The following is an 18,274-nucleotide window of genomic DNA, read 5'->3' as shown; positions in this document are numbered from 1 at the left end:
TTTTCCACAAAGATAATGTGAACATGCTAGGACATTCTCTTCATGCCCTTGCTATCAAGTGCTTCCACTTATCACAATGTGCTGCATAGTTTTATGTCAACTTGACAGAAGTTAAAAAAAAAAAAAAAACAAACAACTCCATAAGATTGGGATGTAAGCAAGCTTGTAGGGTATTTTTCTTAGTGAGTAATTTGATGTAGGAGGGCCCAATGTGTGTGACTTTGAACTTCTTGTTTGTGTGTGCATGTGTGTGTTTATTCTTTCAGAATTTCATACATGTATACAGTGTATTTTGCTTATATCCACACCCTGTTCTAATTCCTTCTAGACCCTGACCACAACTTCCCATATGTACATGAGTATAGGGCCAGCGACCAGTGGATGGACAACACACCAGGAACTACATCCTTAAAGAAATCCAACTCTCTCTCCACCCAGAAGACATCAACTGCCAACAGGCCTTTGCCTGGGGCAGGACTCTATGATCCCTTCCAGGATCCATGCTGGGATTTTGACTGGCTTCATTTGGAGCAGGGCTTGTACAAGTGACCACAACTGCTGTGAATGCTTGTGTGCAAAAATCCTATCATGGTAAAACACTGTTTTACAAGAACTTCCATAATGATATCTGAGCCTCAAGGGGAAGGCAGAGGACAGTACTCATGGCTGGCACTATCAACTGGTGAAGAACCCATGGCTGCATAAGTCATAAGCCTCAGAGGGAGAGCCTATTATTTTAATAAATGGACATACTATCAAACTGACTTAATTTTTTTTTGTTTGTTTTATTTTTTGAGACAGAGTTTCTCTGTGTAGCCTTGTCTGTCCTGGACTCACTTTGTAGACCACCCTGGCCTCGAACTCCCAATGTTCTGCCTGCCTCTGCTTCCCAGTGTGCTGGGATTACAGGCATGTACCAACCATGCCTGGCACAAACTGATTTATCAATACTTATTTTTTTATTTTTATTTTTTATATTAATTACAGGTTATTTACTTTGTATCCCAGCTGTAGCCTCCTCCCTCATTCCAATCCTCCTTCCCTCATCTCCTCCCTGCCCCCCTCTAAGTCCACTAATAGGGGAGGTCCTCCTCCCCTTCCATCTAACCCTAGTTTATCAGGACTGGCTGTACTGTCATTCTCTGTGGCCTGGCAAGGCTGCTCCTCCATCGAGGTGGGGGTGGGGGGAAAAGAAGGAGGTCAAAGAGCCTGCCACTGAATTCATGTCATTGACAGTCCCTGTTCCCCTTACTAAGGAACCTACTTGGATGCTGAGCTGCCATGGGCTATGTCTGAACAGGGGTTCTAGGTTATAGCCATGCATGGTCCTTGCTTACTATTATCAATAGAATATTGCAACTCTCTAACCTCATCAAAGAAGATTAACACAAATGGACCCTTGAACTTCTCCCCTGCCCCACCCCTATGTCCAGAGTGCTAGGACTATAGGCACACACCACCATACCAAGTTTATGTGAGGATGGAATTGAACCTGGGTAGGCAAGCACTCTACCAAATGAATTGTATCCCTAGCTCCCAAAAGAAATTTTTTAATTGATTTTTTTTCAATTCTAAAAATATCTTTGGAATTCTGATGGTAATTTCCTTGACTTTGTAGATGGCTTTGGGTAATTTAGCCATTTCTATAAGATTACTTCAGCTAGGACTTCAACAACAACAGAAATAGCAAAAAGCCTACACACACATGGAAACTGAACAACTTGTTACTAAATGAAAGCTGGGTCAGGGAAGAAATAAAGAAAGAAATTAAAGTCTTCCTAGAACTCAATGAAAATGAAGACACAACATACCCAAACTTGTGGGACACAATGAAAGCAGTGCTAAGAGGAAAGTTCATAGCACTAAGTGCCTTCAAGAAGAAATTCGAGACAGCTCATTCAAGCAACTTAATGGCCCACTTAAAATCCCTAGAAAAAGAAGAAGCAGACACACCAAAAAGGAGTAGACGGCTGGAAATAATCAAACTCAGGGCTGAAATCAATCAATTAGAAACAAATAAAACAATTCAAAGAATCAATGAAACCAAGAGCTGGTTCTTTGAGAAAATCAACAAGATCGACAAACCCTTAGCCAAGCTAACTAAAAGGCAGAGAGACACCATCCAAATCAACAAAATCAGAAATGAAAAGGGGGACATAACTACAGACACTGAGGAAATCCAAACAATCATTAGGACATACTTCAAAAGTCTATATGCCACAAAATTTGAAAATCTAAATGGAATGGACAATTTTCTTGATCTATTTGACTTACCAAAGCTGAATCAGGACCAGGTAAATCAATTAAACAGTCCTATATCCCCCAAAGAAATAGAAGCGGTCATCAAAAGTCTCCCATCTAAAAAAAGCCCAGGACCAGATGGCTTCAGCGCAGAATTCTACCAGACCTTCAAAGAAGAGCTAACTCCAATTCTTCTTCAAACTATTCCACAAAATAGAAACAGAAGGAACATTACCAAACTCATTCTATGAAGCCACAGTCACCTTGGTACCTAAACCTCACAAAGACTCAACAAGGAAAGAGAATTTCAGGCCAATCTCCCTTATGAACATTGATGCAAAAATACTTAACAAAATACTTGCAAACCGAATAAAAGAACACATCAAAGATACTATCCACTATGACCAAGTAGGCTTCATCCCAGGTAGGCAGGGGTGGTTCAATATACAGAAATCCATCAATGTGATCCACCATATTAACAAACTGAAAGAAAAAAAACCACATGATAATCTCCCTAGATGCTGAAAAAGCATTTGACAAAATCCAACATCCATTCATGTTTAAAGTATTGGAGAGATCAGGGATACAAGGCACATATCTAAACATAGTAAAGGCGATATACAGCAAGCCTATAGTCAACATCAAACTGAACGGAGAGAAACTTAAAGCAATCCCACTGAAATCAGGGACAAGACAAGGCTGCCCACTCTCTCCATATCGCTTCAACATAGTGCTGGAAGTCCTTGCTAGAGCAATATGACAGTTGAAGGAGATCAAGGGGATACAGATGGAAAAGGAAGAAGTCAAATTATCACTATTTGCAGATGATATGATAGTATACATGAGTGACCCCCAAAACTCTACCAGGGAACTCCTACAGCTGATAAACACCTTCAGCAAAGTGGCCGGATACAAAACTAACTGAAAAAAAATCAGTAGCACTCCCGTATACAAAAGACAAAATGGCTGAGAAAGAAATTAGGGAAACAACACCCTTCACAATAGCCACAAATGACATAAAGTACCTTGGTGTAACCCTAACCAAGCAAGTCAAAGACTTGTATGAAAAAATTTCAAGTCTCTGAAGAAAGAATTAGAAGAAGATATGAGAAGATGGAAAGATCTCCCATGCTCATGGCTTGGCAGGATTAACATAGTAAAAATGGCCATGTTACCAAAAGCAATCTACAGATTTAACGCAATTCCCATCAAATTACCAACGCAATTCTTTACAGACCTGGAAACAAAAATTCACAACTTCGTATGGAATAACAAGAAACCCAGAATTGCTAAACAATCCTCTACAATAAAAGATCTTCTGGAGGTATCTCCATCCCTGATCTCAAGCTGTACTATAGAGCAACAGTTATAAAAACTGCATGGTACTGGCATAGAAACAGAATGGTGGATCAATGGAACCGAACAGAAGACACAGAGATAAACCCACACACTTATGGACACCTGATCTTTGACAAAGATGCCAAAACCGTACAATGGAAAAAAGATAACATCTTCAACCAATGGTGCTGGTCCAACTGGATGTCTACATGTAGAAAAATGAAAATAGATCCATACTTATCACCCTGCACAAAACTGAAGTCCAAGTGGATCAAAGACCTCAACATTAAACCAGATACTCTAAATCGGCTAGAAAAAAAAGTGGGGAATACCCTAGAACTCATTGGTACAGGAGAAAACTTCCTGAACAGAACACCAACAGCACAGGCTCTAAGAGCAACAATAAATAAATGGGACCTCATGAAACTGAAAAGCTTCTGTAAAGCAAAGGACACCGTCATCAAAACAAAGCGACTGCCTACAGATTGGGAAAGAATCATCACCAACCCTTTATCTGACAGAGGACTCATATCTAGTATATATAAAGAACTAAAGAAGCTGAAACGCAGCAAACCAAGTAAGCCAATTAAAAAATGGGGAACAGAGCTAACAGAGAATTCTCTGTAGAGGAACATCGAATGGCAGAGAAGCATTTAAAGAAATGCTCAACCTCATTAGCTATTAGGGAAATGCAAATCAAAACAACCCTGAGATTTCACCTTACACCCATCAGAATGGCCAAAATAAAAAACTCAAGTGACAACACATGCTGGAGAGGTTGTGGAGAAAGGGGAACCCTCCTCCACTGCTGGTGGGAATGTAAACTTGTACAACCACTCTGGAAATCAATCTGGCACTTTCTCAGACAACTAGGAATAGCGCTTCCTCAAGATCCAGCCATACCACTCCTAGGCATATACCCAAAAGTGGCTCAAGTACACAAAAAGGACATTTGCTCAACCATGTTTGCAGCAGCTTTATTTGTAATAGCCAGAAGCTGAAAAAAACCCAGATGCCCCTCAACTGAAGAATGGATGCAGAAACTGTGCTACATCTATACAATGGAGTATTACTCAGAAATGAAAAATAAGGAAATCATGAAATTTGCAGGTAAATGGTGGGACCTGGAAAGGATCATCCGGAGTGAGTTGTCCCAGAAGCAAAAAGACACACACAGTATATACTCACTCATATAAACATACAACATAGAATAAACCCACTAAAATCTGTACATCTAAACAAACTAAGCAAAAGAGAGGACCCTAACTAAAATGTTCAATCCCCATCCTGAAAGGCAAAGAGGATGGACATCAGAAGAAGAAGAAAACAGGAAACAACCTAGGAACCTGCCACAGAGGGCCTCTGAACGCCTCTGCAGTGCAGAGTGTCAAAGCAGATGCTGAGCCTGATGGCCAACTGACCAGCAGAGTGACTAGAATTTTATGTAAGAAGTGGGAAATAGTAAGAGCTGGAGAGGACAGGAACTCCACAAGGAGAGCAACAGAACGAGAAAATTTGAACACAGGGAACTTCCCAGAGACTCATACTCCAACCAAGGACTATCCATGGAGATAACCTAGAACCCTGACAATACAGCCATTTCTGATAGATCAGAAAGAAGGAGAGGAGGACCACCCCTATCAGTGGACTTGGGGAGGGGCATGCATGCAAAAAGGGGGGGTGGGACTGGGAGAGGAGGAGGGAGGGGCTTATGGGGGGATACAAAATGAATAAAGTGTAATTAATAAAAAAAAAAGGAAAAAAAAGGTTGCTTCAGCTAATCCATGAGCACAGGAGGATTTTTCATCTTCTAAGTATTTTCTTCAGTTTCCTCAGTGTCTTAAAAACTTTTCACTGTAGAAAATTTTCACTTCTTTGGTTAGGTTTATTCCTAAGTATTTTATTTTTATCGATGCCATTGTGAATGGGATTCTCCCATCACTTCTTGGTATGTTTATTTATTGGTGTATGAAAAAGCTATTTTTAAATTTTTTTATTTTATATTCTGCTACTTTGGTGAAAGTATTTGTCAGGGCCAAGAGTTTTAAGTGGACTCCTTATGGTCTTTTAAGTATATCATCCTCCCCCAATATGAAAGAAATCATATTATCTATAAATGAACATGACCTCTTCATTTGTATTATCCTTTTCCTACTACTATTATTATTATCTTAGCTAAAGTTGATATTATTACTTTATATTTTTTTGTGAAACATTACTGCTTCAGTCTCTCTGATGGTTATAGGTCTAATTTAAATTGTCTAAAATGGCTAGAATTTGAACACCTATTTCATTTTTATGGCTTGGGAAATTTACTACTGTAATCTCATTGACTAAATTCAGTATGTCTTGGGTGTTTATCTCATCTCCTTAATCCACCCGTGGTTTCCTAGGTTTGGTTTGTTCATCATATCCAAGAGTTCTTAGAACATTTTGTACACGCTTATTTGCTTTTCTTTACTGATGGCTGCATGTGGTATCTTATCAATGCCATTCTCCATTTTTGATGGTGCTTCTCCTATTTGGTCAAGCCAATTAATAATATTTTCTGTTTTTTTTCACTTCCAACACTTTTTTTTAAACCTCAAATACGTTTATGCTGCTAAATTTTCATCCATACTGTTGATTTTTTCCCCAACCATTCTGTTAATTTCTTCCTCTGTATTGCTTACTTTCCTAGCATTCCAGGTACTCTTTATTTATATTCTCTCTCATATCCTTGATCATTCTCACCAGAAAACTTATGAAATCATCTTCTGGCATTTCATTCATTTCAATATATTTGAGTTCAATATTTAAGAATTGTGATCTTTTGAAACCATCACATTGCTTTGCCACACCGTCCCAAGCCCAGGTTTCTGGCAGAGTCTGTGTTGTAGGTGTGAGTATCTCTTCTGATTTGTTCTTGCTGAGCAGTCTGTTTTCAATTCCCACCCAAACCCCTCTCTCTTCTGTTTCTCTCTCTCTCTTCTTTCTCTTTATCCCCTCTCTTCTCCTTCTCCCTTACCCCATGAAGCCCAAGTTGGCTTCCAGCTTGGTATGTACACACAGATAGCCTCAAACTCTTGCTCCTCCGGCCCTCATCTCTACCTTCTGAGTCCAGGGAATACAGGCATTTCAACTACCCCAAGTTTTAGATGGTTCTAGGTAGCAAACCTAGGTACTAAATATTCTAGGCAAGTACTCTACCAATTGAGACATGTTCCCAGACCCCTTAGTTTTTGACTGACCACTTAAAAATGCTAATACTGGTTTTAATCCCCTTTGATGGTATTGGGTACTAATATTGGTTTTTATCCCCTTTTATGATATTGGGTACTGAACCCAGGGACTTGCACTTATGAGACAAGCATTCTAGAACGTAACTGAGCTGTATCTCCAGCTCTGAGTAGCCTACTCTTGAAAGCTCAATCCCTAGTTCAACTCCATGATGAGAAAGCAAACTACTTCTGGAAGTATCTACTACTTCTCCTCCCTCTTTGCTCTGTAACTGGGCAGCTGATGCTGTGTTAAACTTCCTTTTCTATTTCAACCCATTTTTCTCCATCGCTCTTCAGCTATCTTTTACTTCCTTCATTTATCCCATTGTTGCACACAAAGATAAGCAGCAATTAACACTGGTTACAGAAAAACAAAAATCCTCCTCAAATGATTTCTAAAGTATCTTACTAAAACACCCTTGATAACCCCAAAAGTATATATAAATGATGTACACCCATATATTTTAAAGATAACATAACACAGTAACATTATGATTAATTGCTCAGAATAATCAAGAGACTTTCCATTAAAACTAAATGAATTCTTCTTGGTAACTCTGGTACTAAAATATTAAAACTTCATGCAGTTTTATAAAAAAAAATATCTTCCATAATTCTTACTCTAGTCTATGTAAAATTTTAAAATATCTTTTTCATATTTATGTGGTTTCAAATCTAATAATAATAGTCATAACTCATGACGTTAGTGTGGCTTTCCAGATCTGACAGTCTCCAAAGGCAAATGTAAAGCCATCACCTTGCAGCTCTGACAATTCGATGCAGCATGCAGAGAAAGAGGAGAAAATATCTTCCAAACAATGAGTTTCACTAAAGCAAATGTAGAGCATGTCAGAAATCAGATAGACAAGCCTATCCTCAGTTCTGACCACTCCTGCATGCTGTGGGACTGGAGAGGGCAGACATGAGACAGTAATTTGTTTTAAATTTCAGATTCTAAGTAGTGGATGCAACTGTAACTGTTTCACTAATCTACATTTTTTTTTAATATTCTGGAACAGTAACTAAAAAGCAGACTCACCTGTCAATTACAATTTCTTTCTGCCTTAGAAGTCCTTCTTTTATTTTCAGCACTGATTCCCATTTACTAAAATCCTGAAAGCCAGAAGGTGAGTAACTCTGACGAGATGATCCAGTCAAAACCTGCACAAAAAGTTTACACGTTTAGTATGCTATCTAAAGAGAACACTTACATATCATCCGGTACTTCCCCAATGGTTTCCATTAAGAAATAAAAACACAAACAAGTATCTCCTTTGCCCTCCTTCACGTCAAAAAAAAAAAAGGATACACAAGCAGTCCCATCATGGTTCTGCTTCCAGCCTCCAGAAGGCTTAGATTCCTGCCTGACCCTCAATGATGGACTGACTTAAGACATCTTCATTGATCTCTTACTATTTAGGACAAAAGGAGAAATCTTTAGTAGCTAGAAGCAGTAAACTATTCAAACCGCTCCTGCCAAACCTCCCCAGGAGGGTCACTTAAAAGAAGGTGAAGGCAGACTAATAAGTGCTGGTGGATAATGGGGGGGGGGGGGCTAATTATTCATAAAGAGAATGATGATAACCATGAGCAATGCCAGTACTTTCAGCTAAATTTGGCAGTATCGGGGATATTCAAAGCAGCTTTGCTAGCACTTTTACCGACTGCTTCAGAAAGTGTAGGATGGAGACACACCTTCAGACTGCATTGTCATCTCTATGGACAAAAAACACGAGATGTCAAAAAGGATGGCTCTCCATTGTGTATTCCTGTGGAGCAGGAACATCTCTTGCAGGGTAATCATGCTTCATAAATCTACCAAAATATATTGCCAAATGCCCCTAGAAAATGCAATGGTGCTAATGGCTAAAGAACTGAGGAACTTTTCACTGAACAGACACTAGGATTTCTTAGAAGGCAGCTGAGCTGGTAGATAACTCCCTGGGCCCAGAGCAACTGGACAGTACTCTGTGCTCCCTGCTCTTTCTAGCATATGATATCTTCTTTTCCTGCTGATTGACAGGAAGCATCTTTACACCATGACCTGGGCCTGCTCATGGACTACCTAATGACAAAGAAAGGGTAGTTGTAAGGACTGGTCTGCTTCCAACCCCTTTCCCTGTTTCCAAGAGGCTCCTCCAGGAGGTCTGTTCCTTTAGGATGTCCCCTGCCATGACTACCAAAAGATCACTATTTTAGAGAAGCTACAAGCACCACTGACAGATCTTTTGTAGTCATCGCCACACAAGTAGACAATTTAATCCATATCCTTGTGGAACTAAAGGATAAATTGTGAAGCCTGAAGAACGAGATGACTGTGGCCCAAATGGCAACTTCACCTCCTCCTTAGACCAGGGACCCAATCTTGCTACAGCACTGATGTCTAGGGCCTGAACACAGTTGTGCTTTTCCCTGACATACAGTGCCATAGAAACTTTCTCATCTCTGGAGTGTTTTAATGACAAACTAGAAAATTTTAGGAGTTATCATTACAGGCATTGGACCTTGAAGATACTCAGTTCTGTGTTAAAATACAATAAAACTGGTTTTTACATTTTAAAAAAACCCACATTTACAAATGCTGTACATTAAAGAATTTCAAGCATGTTCTAAAGTAAGAATGTAAGTCTAATAAAGAATTGACAATAAAAACTTCAAAAGGTCTATTTGTAGCATTACATATATGATCTTACATTCATTATTTTGCGTAAGTAGAAGTTTTCTGAAAATAGGTCAGTTATTACCTCAGGAAGCAGTAATGAAAATGTTACATGGCTCAAACAAACATTACCAGGAGGATTAACATAGAAAAGAGATAAACACAGGACCTGAGTATACAGACTTATGAACTGTCATTATTATATCATTTTATTTCATTAAAATTTCGAGATCACAAATATTTTCCTAAGGTATAAAACATTGCCCACAAGCAACTTTTACGTGGATCATTTAGATGGCTTTTTTGTCTCCACTATAATTACAAAATCTAGCAAAAATATGTTTAGACTTTAAGAAAATTTTCAGATACTTAACATATATCAACAATAATAAAAATCAATATGGCAATGCCATTAAACTAAAAATGGGTCCTTAAGCGTGCAATAAAAGGAGGCCTGAAAGGTGATAGGTAAAAGAATGCATGTGATTTGAAAGCAGAAGGATGAATACTGGGAGTGGAAAGGTTTAAGGGAGAAGGAAGGGGTAAGGAGATAGAGAAGAAGGGGTGGACAAAGGGTTCATCAAAAACTACATGAATATATGAAAAAACGTAATGAAAGCTGATACTTGGTAAACTAACTTGAAAGTAGGCCTCTAGCTGAGGTATTCTCTGTGGATATATTAAGCTGCTAGCAAAACCATAGATTATTAAATAACATTTTAGCGCACAAATGGGCTCCCTCTCCACAAGTTGTTGGTCCAAGAGCTTCAGGTCTTCTAAAATAATGCAGGCAATTGCCACTGTTGCTGTTTGTCCACCAGACAGTAAAGCCTTATGCTGAAGACACCACACACTCTGTTCATTGGACATAGAGAATTGACCTGGAACTGAATTGTAAGCTTCCTTCCTGCTGACTAGCTTTCACAGTGCTAGCCACTGATGGCAAATTGCCATCCACAGTATTCAGTTATGGAACCTGTGTGTTATACTACCAACCAGCAAGGCAAAATGTGGAATAGTGGCAAGTCTGTTGTGGGGAAATCCAACCACTTTTTGATTGAATGTGAGATCTAATCCACAAGAGGGAATTTAAGTCTGGTACTATAAAGCTGGTCAAAGTTTATATATACCTGTTATTGAAACACTCAAGTATTTTCCTTGTGGTTGATGAGTTAGCTCTACCCACTTCCTTTCACTTTCCCTCTCCATTGCTGAGCCCACTATTGAGACCACTGCCACAATGCAACAAGTAAGGAGATGTATTCCAGCATACAAAGGATCCTTGAGGGTTCTATCCTATCTATGAATGGCATCTCTTTTGACAAGCTACTTCCTGCACAAATCAGCCCTCTAAATACTACCTTGAAGACTATATTCAGTAGACGGAACGACAGCTGAAATCCAGGCATGCTCCAGACCCAGAATATAGGCATGTATGTATGCATGTGTATATGTATGTATGTTGTATCATTTGCTAACAGCAGCCAACAGGTTAAAAGTAACATTAAACAAAACAAATATCCACCCTAAATGTTGGGAGAAGATATAGGTTGATAAAATTTATGAGAAGTTTTGAGTGCTATTTTAGGTTAATTTCTTTACTTGCAAAATTATGTTAAAAATTTCTATCAAGAATCTTTAATTCCTTTCCTGTACCATGTTTTCTGTACTGTTCAATAAACATAGAGCAAAGCCCTTTATTAGGGTTAGGCACAAAACAGAGACAGACAGACAACAGACACAGAATAGACAATAACATAGGCAACAGAGCCAGATGAATCCAATGAACACAAAGACTATCCATATGTTACTCAACACAAACTTTGGACAAATGGAGGACATGAAGAGGGAGATAACGAAACTTGGGTTCACTCAAACTAATGCAAGAGGAAGTATGTGGTTTTATTTCTTAATGTGCTAGGGGCACATTTGGTGTACCCTCTGAGGTTTTTCTAATGCATTTACTGATATGCTATATAACAACAAGTCTAAAATTTTAGATAAAATGAGTAATTTTCTTTAAAAAAAACATCAATTTCTAAATAATTTTTGAGTAAGTTTGATATTAATGGAATAGAGATGACTAAAAAAATGAAAACTATTCATCAAACAAAGCCATAATTTTATGGGTAGTTTCTATCTGAATGTAATGAAAGACAAACAAAATTTTTGAGTAAGGTAATGTGGTTTGAATGGGATCATGTTTGAATTCTTGGTCTTCAATTGGTAGAACTGTTTGGTAAGGGTTAGGAGGTGTGGTCTTGTTGGAGAAGATGTATAATCATAAGGCCTTGTAACTGTGTCAGCTAGCCTGAGAAAGGGGCAGAACTTCTGTCACCAAAGTGATGCTTATGAAAAGGATTTTTTTTAACAAGCAAACATTATTATAAACATATTCTACAATCAGCAAATTTAGGAAAGAAAAAACTTTCATCATTTAGATGTTTTACCTAAAATGCATAAAATAAATTATTGTTAGTTAGAGGAGAAAACACTAGTTCAAGAAACCAAAGAAAAATCAAAACTACTCTGTATATAGGTTCTTACTAGATGCAAATATAACCCATTTGAGTATGTAGACTTATAGACGCAGGAGGGAGACACACACATACACACACACTCCTTTCCCCTTGCCCCGTCATTGGAAATGGCAAATTCCCCTCTCCTAATTGAATAAAGATAGCTCATATCTACAACAATACCAAACATGCTACTGAGATGAAATCCAGATGCTATGAAAAGTTGCCAAATATGCCACTTAATGGCCAACAATGTTTCTAACAAAAGTGTACTCTAGTGCATCTGAAAATAGCTCAGCACTCTCTGGCTGGACAAACAGTGTTGATCTTAGATACGGCAGCGCTAGACACCAGCTAGAGCACCACCTCTGCAGTTCTTCAGGGTTGTTATCTTTCTCCTTCATATGCCTTTGTCCCTGAGCTCATGTATCACTCACAACATGTCAAATAACACAGCAAATCTTCCTGTTTCCTAGAATAGTCTCTCTGAAGTAGTACTTACTAGTGCAGTTTGGTAAAAGAATGATATCTCCGCCAAAAGGAACTCACAAAGTTCAATAAGTGAAATGAAAATAAACTAGGAACATTACAAAATTTTAAAAAGAACTACAAATTTAGTTGAAATTCAGCTACGCCTATTATCTATGCAGTACACTGCCACATCTTTCAACGAAACAATGGCAAAATATTTTTGGTAGTGTCATTAGTCATTTCTTCCAATCAGAGTGACCCCAAGTCCTCAAATATGTGCATTCTATAAGGAACTATTTGTCCTGTGGAACTGCTACTCTTTTAAGGATTTCTTCTTTGAAAGGTAGGAGATAATTTGTCTGGCGGGTTTTGGAACATACTATATACAGCCCAGGATGACCTTGAGTTCCTGATCTTCATGTTCTTACCTCCCCAGTGCCAGAATTTCTGGTGGATATAGGCACAGTTGGCTCAGAAGCTGTTATTTCTTCAATTTGCTTTTACTAACTCTATAATGCTTTCCTAACATCCCAATACACTTTACTGAAATAAAAGTGTAAATGTATTGAATTACACAATAAGAAAAAAGTAAGAATTTGTACATATACACACTTATATCTTTAAAATGTGTGCTAGAAAATAAAGCCTTTGAAGTTTTCATCCCCACCACACTACACAAATAAATTACCATCAGCTTTCTTTTAGAGGAAGAAACATTGTTTCCTCTCAAAACTCAATCTAGGTTTACATCTGTGTTAATTGATCATATTTTTTAAAATGCCAACAAACAAAAGATTGATGCATATGATACATGGCATGTGTTTAGTTGTAAAACAATTAACAATTGAGGAATAAAGGCTATAATAAAATTAAAACTTATTAAAATATTTTTATTAAATAGAATATGTTTATTAAATATTCTTTATTAGACAGAATAGAAATAGAAATAGAATTTTTTACTTCTAATGTTCCTTTATATATTGAAAGTGCCATTGTGCCATTTAAAATTTTCTAAGACAGACTTGTTGGCCTAACCCCGTAATTCCATGGAGAGATGCTGAGGTAGGAGGATGGTGAGTCTGAGGTTGGCCTGGCTGATATCCTGAGACAGTGTCTGGTCTACACTCTCAGTTTATTGCAGTCTAATATTTACGACCCTGCAAAACTTATCTTCTTCGCTTTTTATCAAACACAGAAACTTCTTCAAAGTTATTAAACTACCTTTTAAAATATTAAGCTGGATTTTAAATATAAGTCAAATTCATTTGAAAGACTGATTATCAACATATAAACTAACATTTATGTATAAAAGGTTTACAAAGCCAAAAGATAATACTGATCTATGTCTATTTAGTTTATGGTTTCTGAAGGAAAAAATATAGAGTTCTTAATATCTAATGACTAATTCAATCCATTCTAATATTGAATGTTCCCAAATATTTCTATACTAAAAAAAAAAAAATCATTGAAGTTTACAATATACATATTTAATAATTTTATAATCACATAAGATGCCCAAATATAGCAAAAAAAAGAACTCTTCATACTAAGAAAAATTCTTCAATAAACATATATAATTTAGAGATTTTTAAAGAAAAAATTTAAAAATATGAAGGCAGGGATATATATATATATATATAAAATTTAGTATAATGCCTTAGACTAGTAACTAGAAGTTTGGCTATAAAAATTAATTATAAATCAACTATTTATGAAATTTCCATGTTTATTCTAAAATTAATATAAACTTTTAAATATAACTATATTTCCAAGCTGGTTTAGTGTAAACAGAACATATGACCTTTGATTATTTATAAAAACACTAAGTACAAGATTTACTCCCTAAAAACCATAAATGTAAGGAGTTTGGCAAGAAGAAATGGCAACTGAAAATAATATTAAGGAGCCATGAGTGGCATACAACCACAGCACAAATCAGCATGTTACTATGACGGCTATGGGAAACCTGTTCAGACAGCACTCCTACCCCAGACCCCATCACAGAGACCAAATAAAGATGCCACTAGAGATCCCATGGTCAAACTGGAAAAAATAAAATAAATTTTATATATATATATATATATATATATTTTTTTTTTTTTTTTTTTCAATCAAAAAGGGTATGGTTTACTTGAAATCAAAGGTAAGGATGCCCTCCCATTTTCAGCCATTTGGAAAAGCAAGGGTCTACTTGCTTTTCTGAACCTTTGCCACTTCTTTCAGGATTTTTCTGCCCATAAAGCCTGCCTCTACTCACCATTAGGACATTCCTATGTTTGCAGATGGATTGCTTCCTGATTCATGAATCACCCACAGTGTTCAAGTGAAGTAAGAGAACTGAATTCAATATATTCCCAATTTTATTTTGACATTGCATATATGTCAAATGAGACAGATTAGAGATGGAATACATTAAACCCTCAGATTCTCAGGACTATTAGGAGAAATGAACCAGCTTATTTAATGTCTCTGTGCCTTCATGTTTACTTTTTTCCTACAATTTATCTTTTAAGAGCTCACTTGTTGATGGCAAATCATATTGCAGATACCCATCAGCTCCAAACAAAGAGGAGTTGAAAAGAAAAGAAAACCTAGTAGTTCATATGTGTCTATTAAAAAAAAAAAAAAGTTTAGAAACCTGCTAAAGTTATGTCACATTTGTATGTGACATACATTTGTATGTGGTGATCTAAAGGTTTCTTAGTGAATGGTGATTCCAAATTAAAGGGGGGGGCCTAAAATTTCCTTTTAACAAAACTAGTGAGAACATCACTATAAACAGAGTGCATGCACGGATCGAGCACAATGAACTTGACATTTGTAAGGGTATCCTAAAAGTCACTCAGCTGAACTGGAATCTTAAACGTACAACAGCATCCTGGTCTATACAATTTTGAAGCAAGTTACTGAATACCTGAGGGCTATTTGCTTTCCTTTGGTTTTGTTCAGTCTGTTTCATGTGATATGCTTCTTTTTTAACATTTTTAAATTTATTTTTTATTAGTTTATTCACTTTGTATCCCAGCCGCAGCCCCCTCCCTCTTCCCCTCCTAATCCCACTCTCCCTCCTTCATTTTCTCCCATGCCCCTCCCCCAGTCCACTGATAGGGGAGGTCCTCCTCCCCTTCTCTCTGACTCTAGCCTATAAGGATCTCATCAGAACTGACTGGCTGCATTGTCCTCCTCTGTGGCCTGGTAAGGCTGCTTTCCCCTCTAGGGGAGGTGATTAAAGAGCCAGCTACTGAGTTCATATCATAGACAGTCCCTGTTCCCCTTACTAGGATACCCACTTGGAGACTGAGAGGCCATGGGCTACATCTGTGCAGAGATTCTAGGTTATCTCCATGCATGGTCCTTGATTGGAGTATCAGTTGCAGAAAAGACCCCTGGGCCCAGATTTCTAGGTTCCATTGCTCTCCTTGTGGAGCTCCAGTCCGCTCCAGGTCTTTCTGTCTCCCCCTTCTTTCATAAGATTCCCTGCACTCTGCCCAAAGTTGGCTATGAGTCTCAGCATCTGCTTTGATACCTTGCTGGACAAAGTCTTTCAGAGGCCCTCTGCAGGCCCCTGTCCTGTTCCCTGTTTTCTCCCTCTTCTGATGTTCATCCCATTTGCCTTTCTGAGTGAGGACTGACTGGCTCTGTCCTGTTCTGCAGTTCTTAGAACCACAAGGCATACTACTACTTCGTGATGCATAAGTCTGAACTTTCTTGTTCTCCTTAGTGTTAATTTACTCTACTGCAGTTACCGTCCACATATTAAATATTTCACTTATATATTAGTTGTATACTAATTGACATGTTCCTTGAAAACACATAGAGGGCTACAGTGTTTCTATCACTTGGGATTCATTTAATAAATTTTACAAACTGGGTACTGCAAACCTAGCTACCTACTCAGTGCTAGTAAAATCATGAATGTTGGAGGAGAATCTAAACCAGTTTACTAAACCAGCATTATCCCAAACAACAATCTATAAATATTTATCCTGAGACTCAAATTGATATCTTCACCCCTCATCAATGAATATCTCTGCAACAAAGACCATTAAAGAAAAATACAACCAATCAAAATACAGATTTGTAGAGCCCAGTCCCAACAGAGGCATCTACAAAACACCCCCATACCTGAGGTTCAAGAAGAGAGAGTAGAAAGACTGTAAAGCAGGTAGGATCAGGGTGTTTGTTTTAAGACTGTACCTCCAGTCAGGCAGTGGTGGTGCACACCTTTAATACCAGCACTAGGGAAGCAGACGCAGGCGGATCTTTGTGAGTTTGAAGCCAGCCTGTTCTACAGTGTGGGTCCTAAGACAGCCAGGGGTATACAGACAAATCCTATCTCCAAAACCCAAAACCAAATAGAGTGATTGTGCCTTCTAGTAACACATGAAGCTACAGCTGTAACTTCTCATTAACATGACTGTTCAAATGTAAACTGAACAAACATGCAAACTGACAGGGAGAAACCCATGAGGCCTCAGCCCTATACAAAGAGCTACAGGCAACTGAGGAAAGCTGGGAAAGGTGACCCTCCCCAGGGAAGAGCACACCAAAGAGAAAACCAGTGCCAAAATGCCAGCCCTAAAAAATTACAAACAAGTAACACTGTATGAACTCAGTAGGTTATATTTGGGAATAAATAAACATATACAAATATATATGCATGAAGTAACAACTGAAAAACACCACAATTTAAAGAACAGGGAGGGGTAAAAAAGGAGGATTTGGGGGGGAGAAATATTGTAATTAAAATAGTCTGAAAATTAACAAAATATATGTATAAATTGGTACACAACTACACAAATCTTCATAAACCACTTGGCCTATCTTAATGTCAATGTACTTCATTCTGTGATAGTTAATAAGAAAATGAATAATCTACCTAATTGATTATCCTAATTGATGGATAGCTGAGAAAAATTAAATATCTGGGTCTTTAGATATCTAGCAAATTGGCTTTAACAGTGAACCTACAGCTCTCAACAAACTTTAAGGTTAGAGCCTAATGTATTGTTTGCATTGGAGAATTCCTCGCCTGTCTTCCCTAGTACCAGAGAAAGATTCCCTGTCCTCCCAGGCTCAGATCATACTGAAAATATTGCTTAAATGTTTTCTCAGTCTTTCCTTGGCTAACTTCAATATTGAGACAGTAATTCTCAAACTTTTAATCAAAAAGAATCCTCAGAAGGTGGGTAAAACCATCCCACCCCCACAGTATCTAACCTAAAAAATAAAAAAATAAGCCCACAACTTTTGAGATATTGGTTAAATATTTAAATTGCCTAAATTTAATCACCACTTGTTACACTAACTTCTTGTCAAAACGTTTCTAGAAAAACTGATTTTCCTTTGCCTCTACTACAGTACTTTAAACACTCAGTTTCTCTGCCCAGCGGTGGTGGTGCATGCCTTCAATCCAGCACAATGGAGGTAGAGGCAGGTGAATCTTCGTAAGTTTGAGGCCAGCCTGGTATACAAAGTGAGTCCAAAACAGCCAAGGATACAGAGAAAAACCCTGTCTCAAAAAACAAACAACAACAACAACAAAACTCAATATCTCTCTTACACACACACACACACACACACACACACACACACACACACACACATCATGATATATTTTACAAGAAGATAAGTTTAAAAATCCTTTTAGGAAGCACGCAAACATGTCTCAAAAGTATGCACAGTGACCAGCAGGACAGTTCAGAGAGCCACCAAGCCTGATGAGCTAGGTTTAATTCTACACACACACACACACACACACACACACACACACACACACACACACA

General features: G+C 37.8%; 1 protein-coding gene across 1 annotated transcript in view; it reads right to left on the bottom strand.

The window, feature by feature from the left end:
• Cep85l (centrosomal protein 85 like) overlaps positions 1-18,274 on the bottom strand; it is a 99,237-nt gene that overhangs the window by 33,699 nt on the left and 47,264 nt on the right. The window contains exon 4 of the mRNA XM_055599369.1: positions 7,879-8,000. Coding sequence (XP_055455344.1) covers positions 7,879-8,000 — 122 coding nt within the window. The remainder of the gene's footprint in view (positions 1-7,878; positions 8,001-18,274) is intronic.

Source organism: Psammomys obesus, unplaced genomic scaffold (assembly GCF_907164565.1).
Source record: "Psammomys obesus unplaced genomic scaffold, mPsaObe1.curated_primary_1811, whole genome shotgun sequence".
Lineage (NCBI taxonomy): Eukaryota > Metazoa > Chordata > Mammalia > Rodentia > Muridae > Psammomys > Psammomys obesus.
The sequence above is the reverse complement of the archived record's forward strand: the minus strand, read 5'-3'. Positions and strand labels throughout refer to the sequence as shown.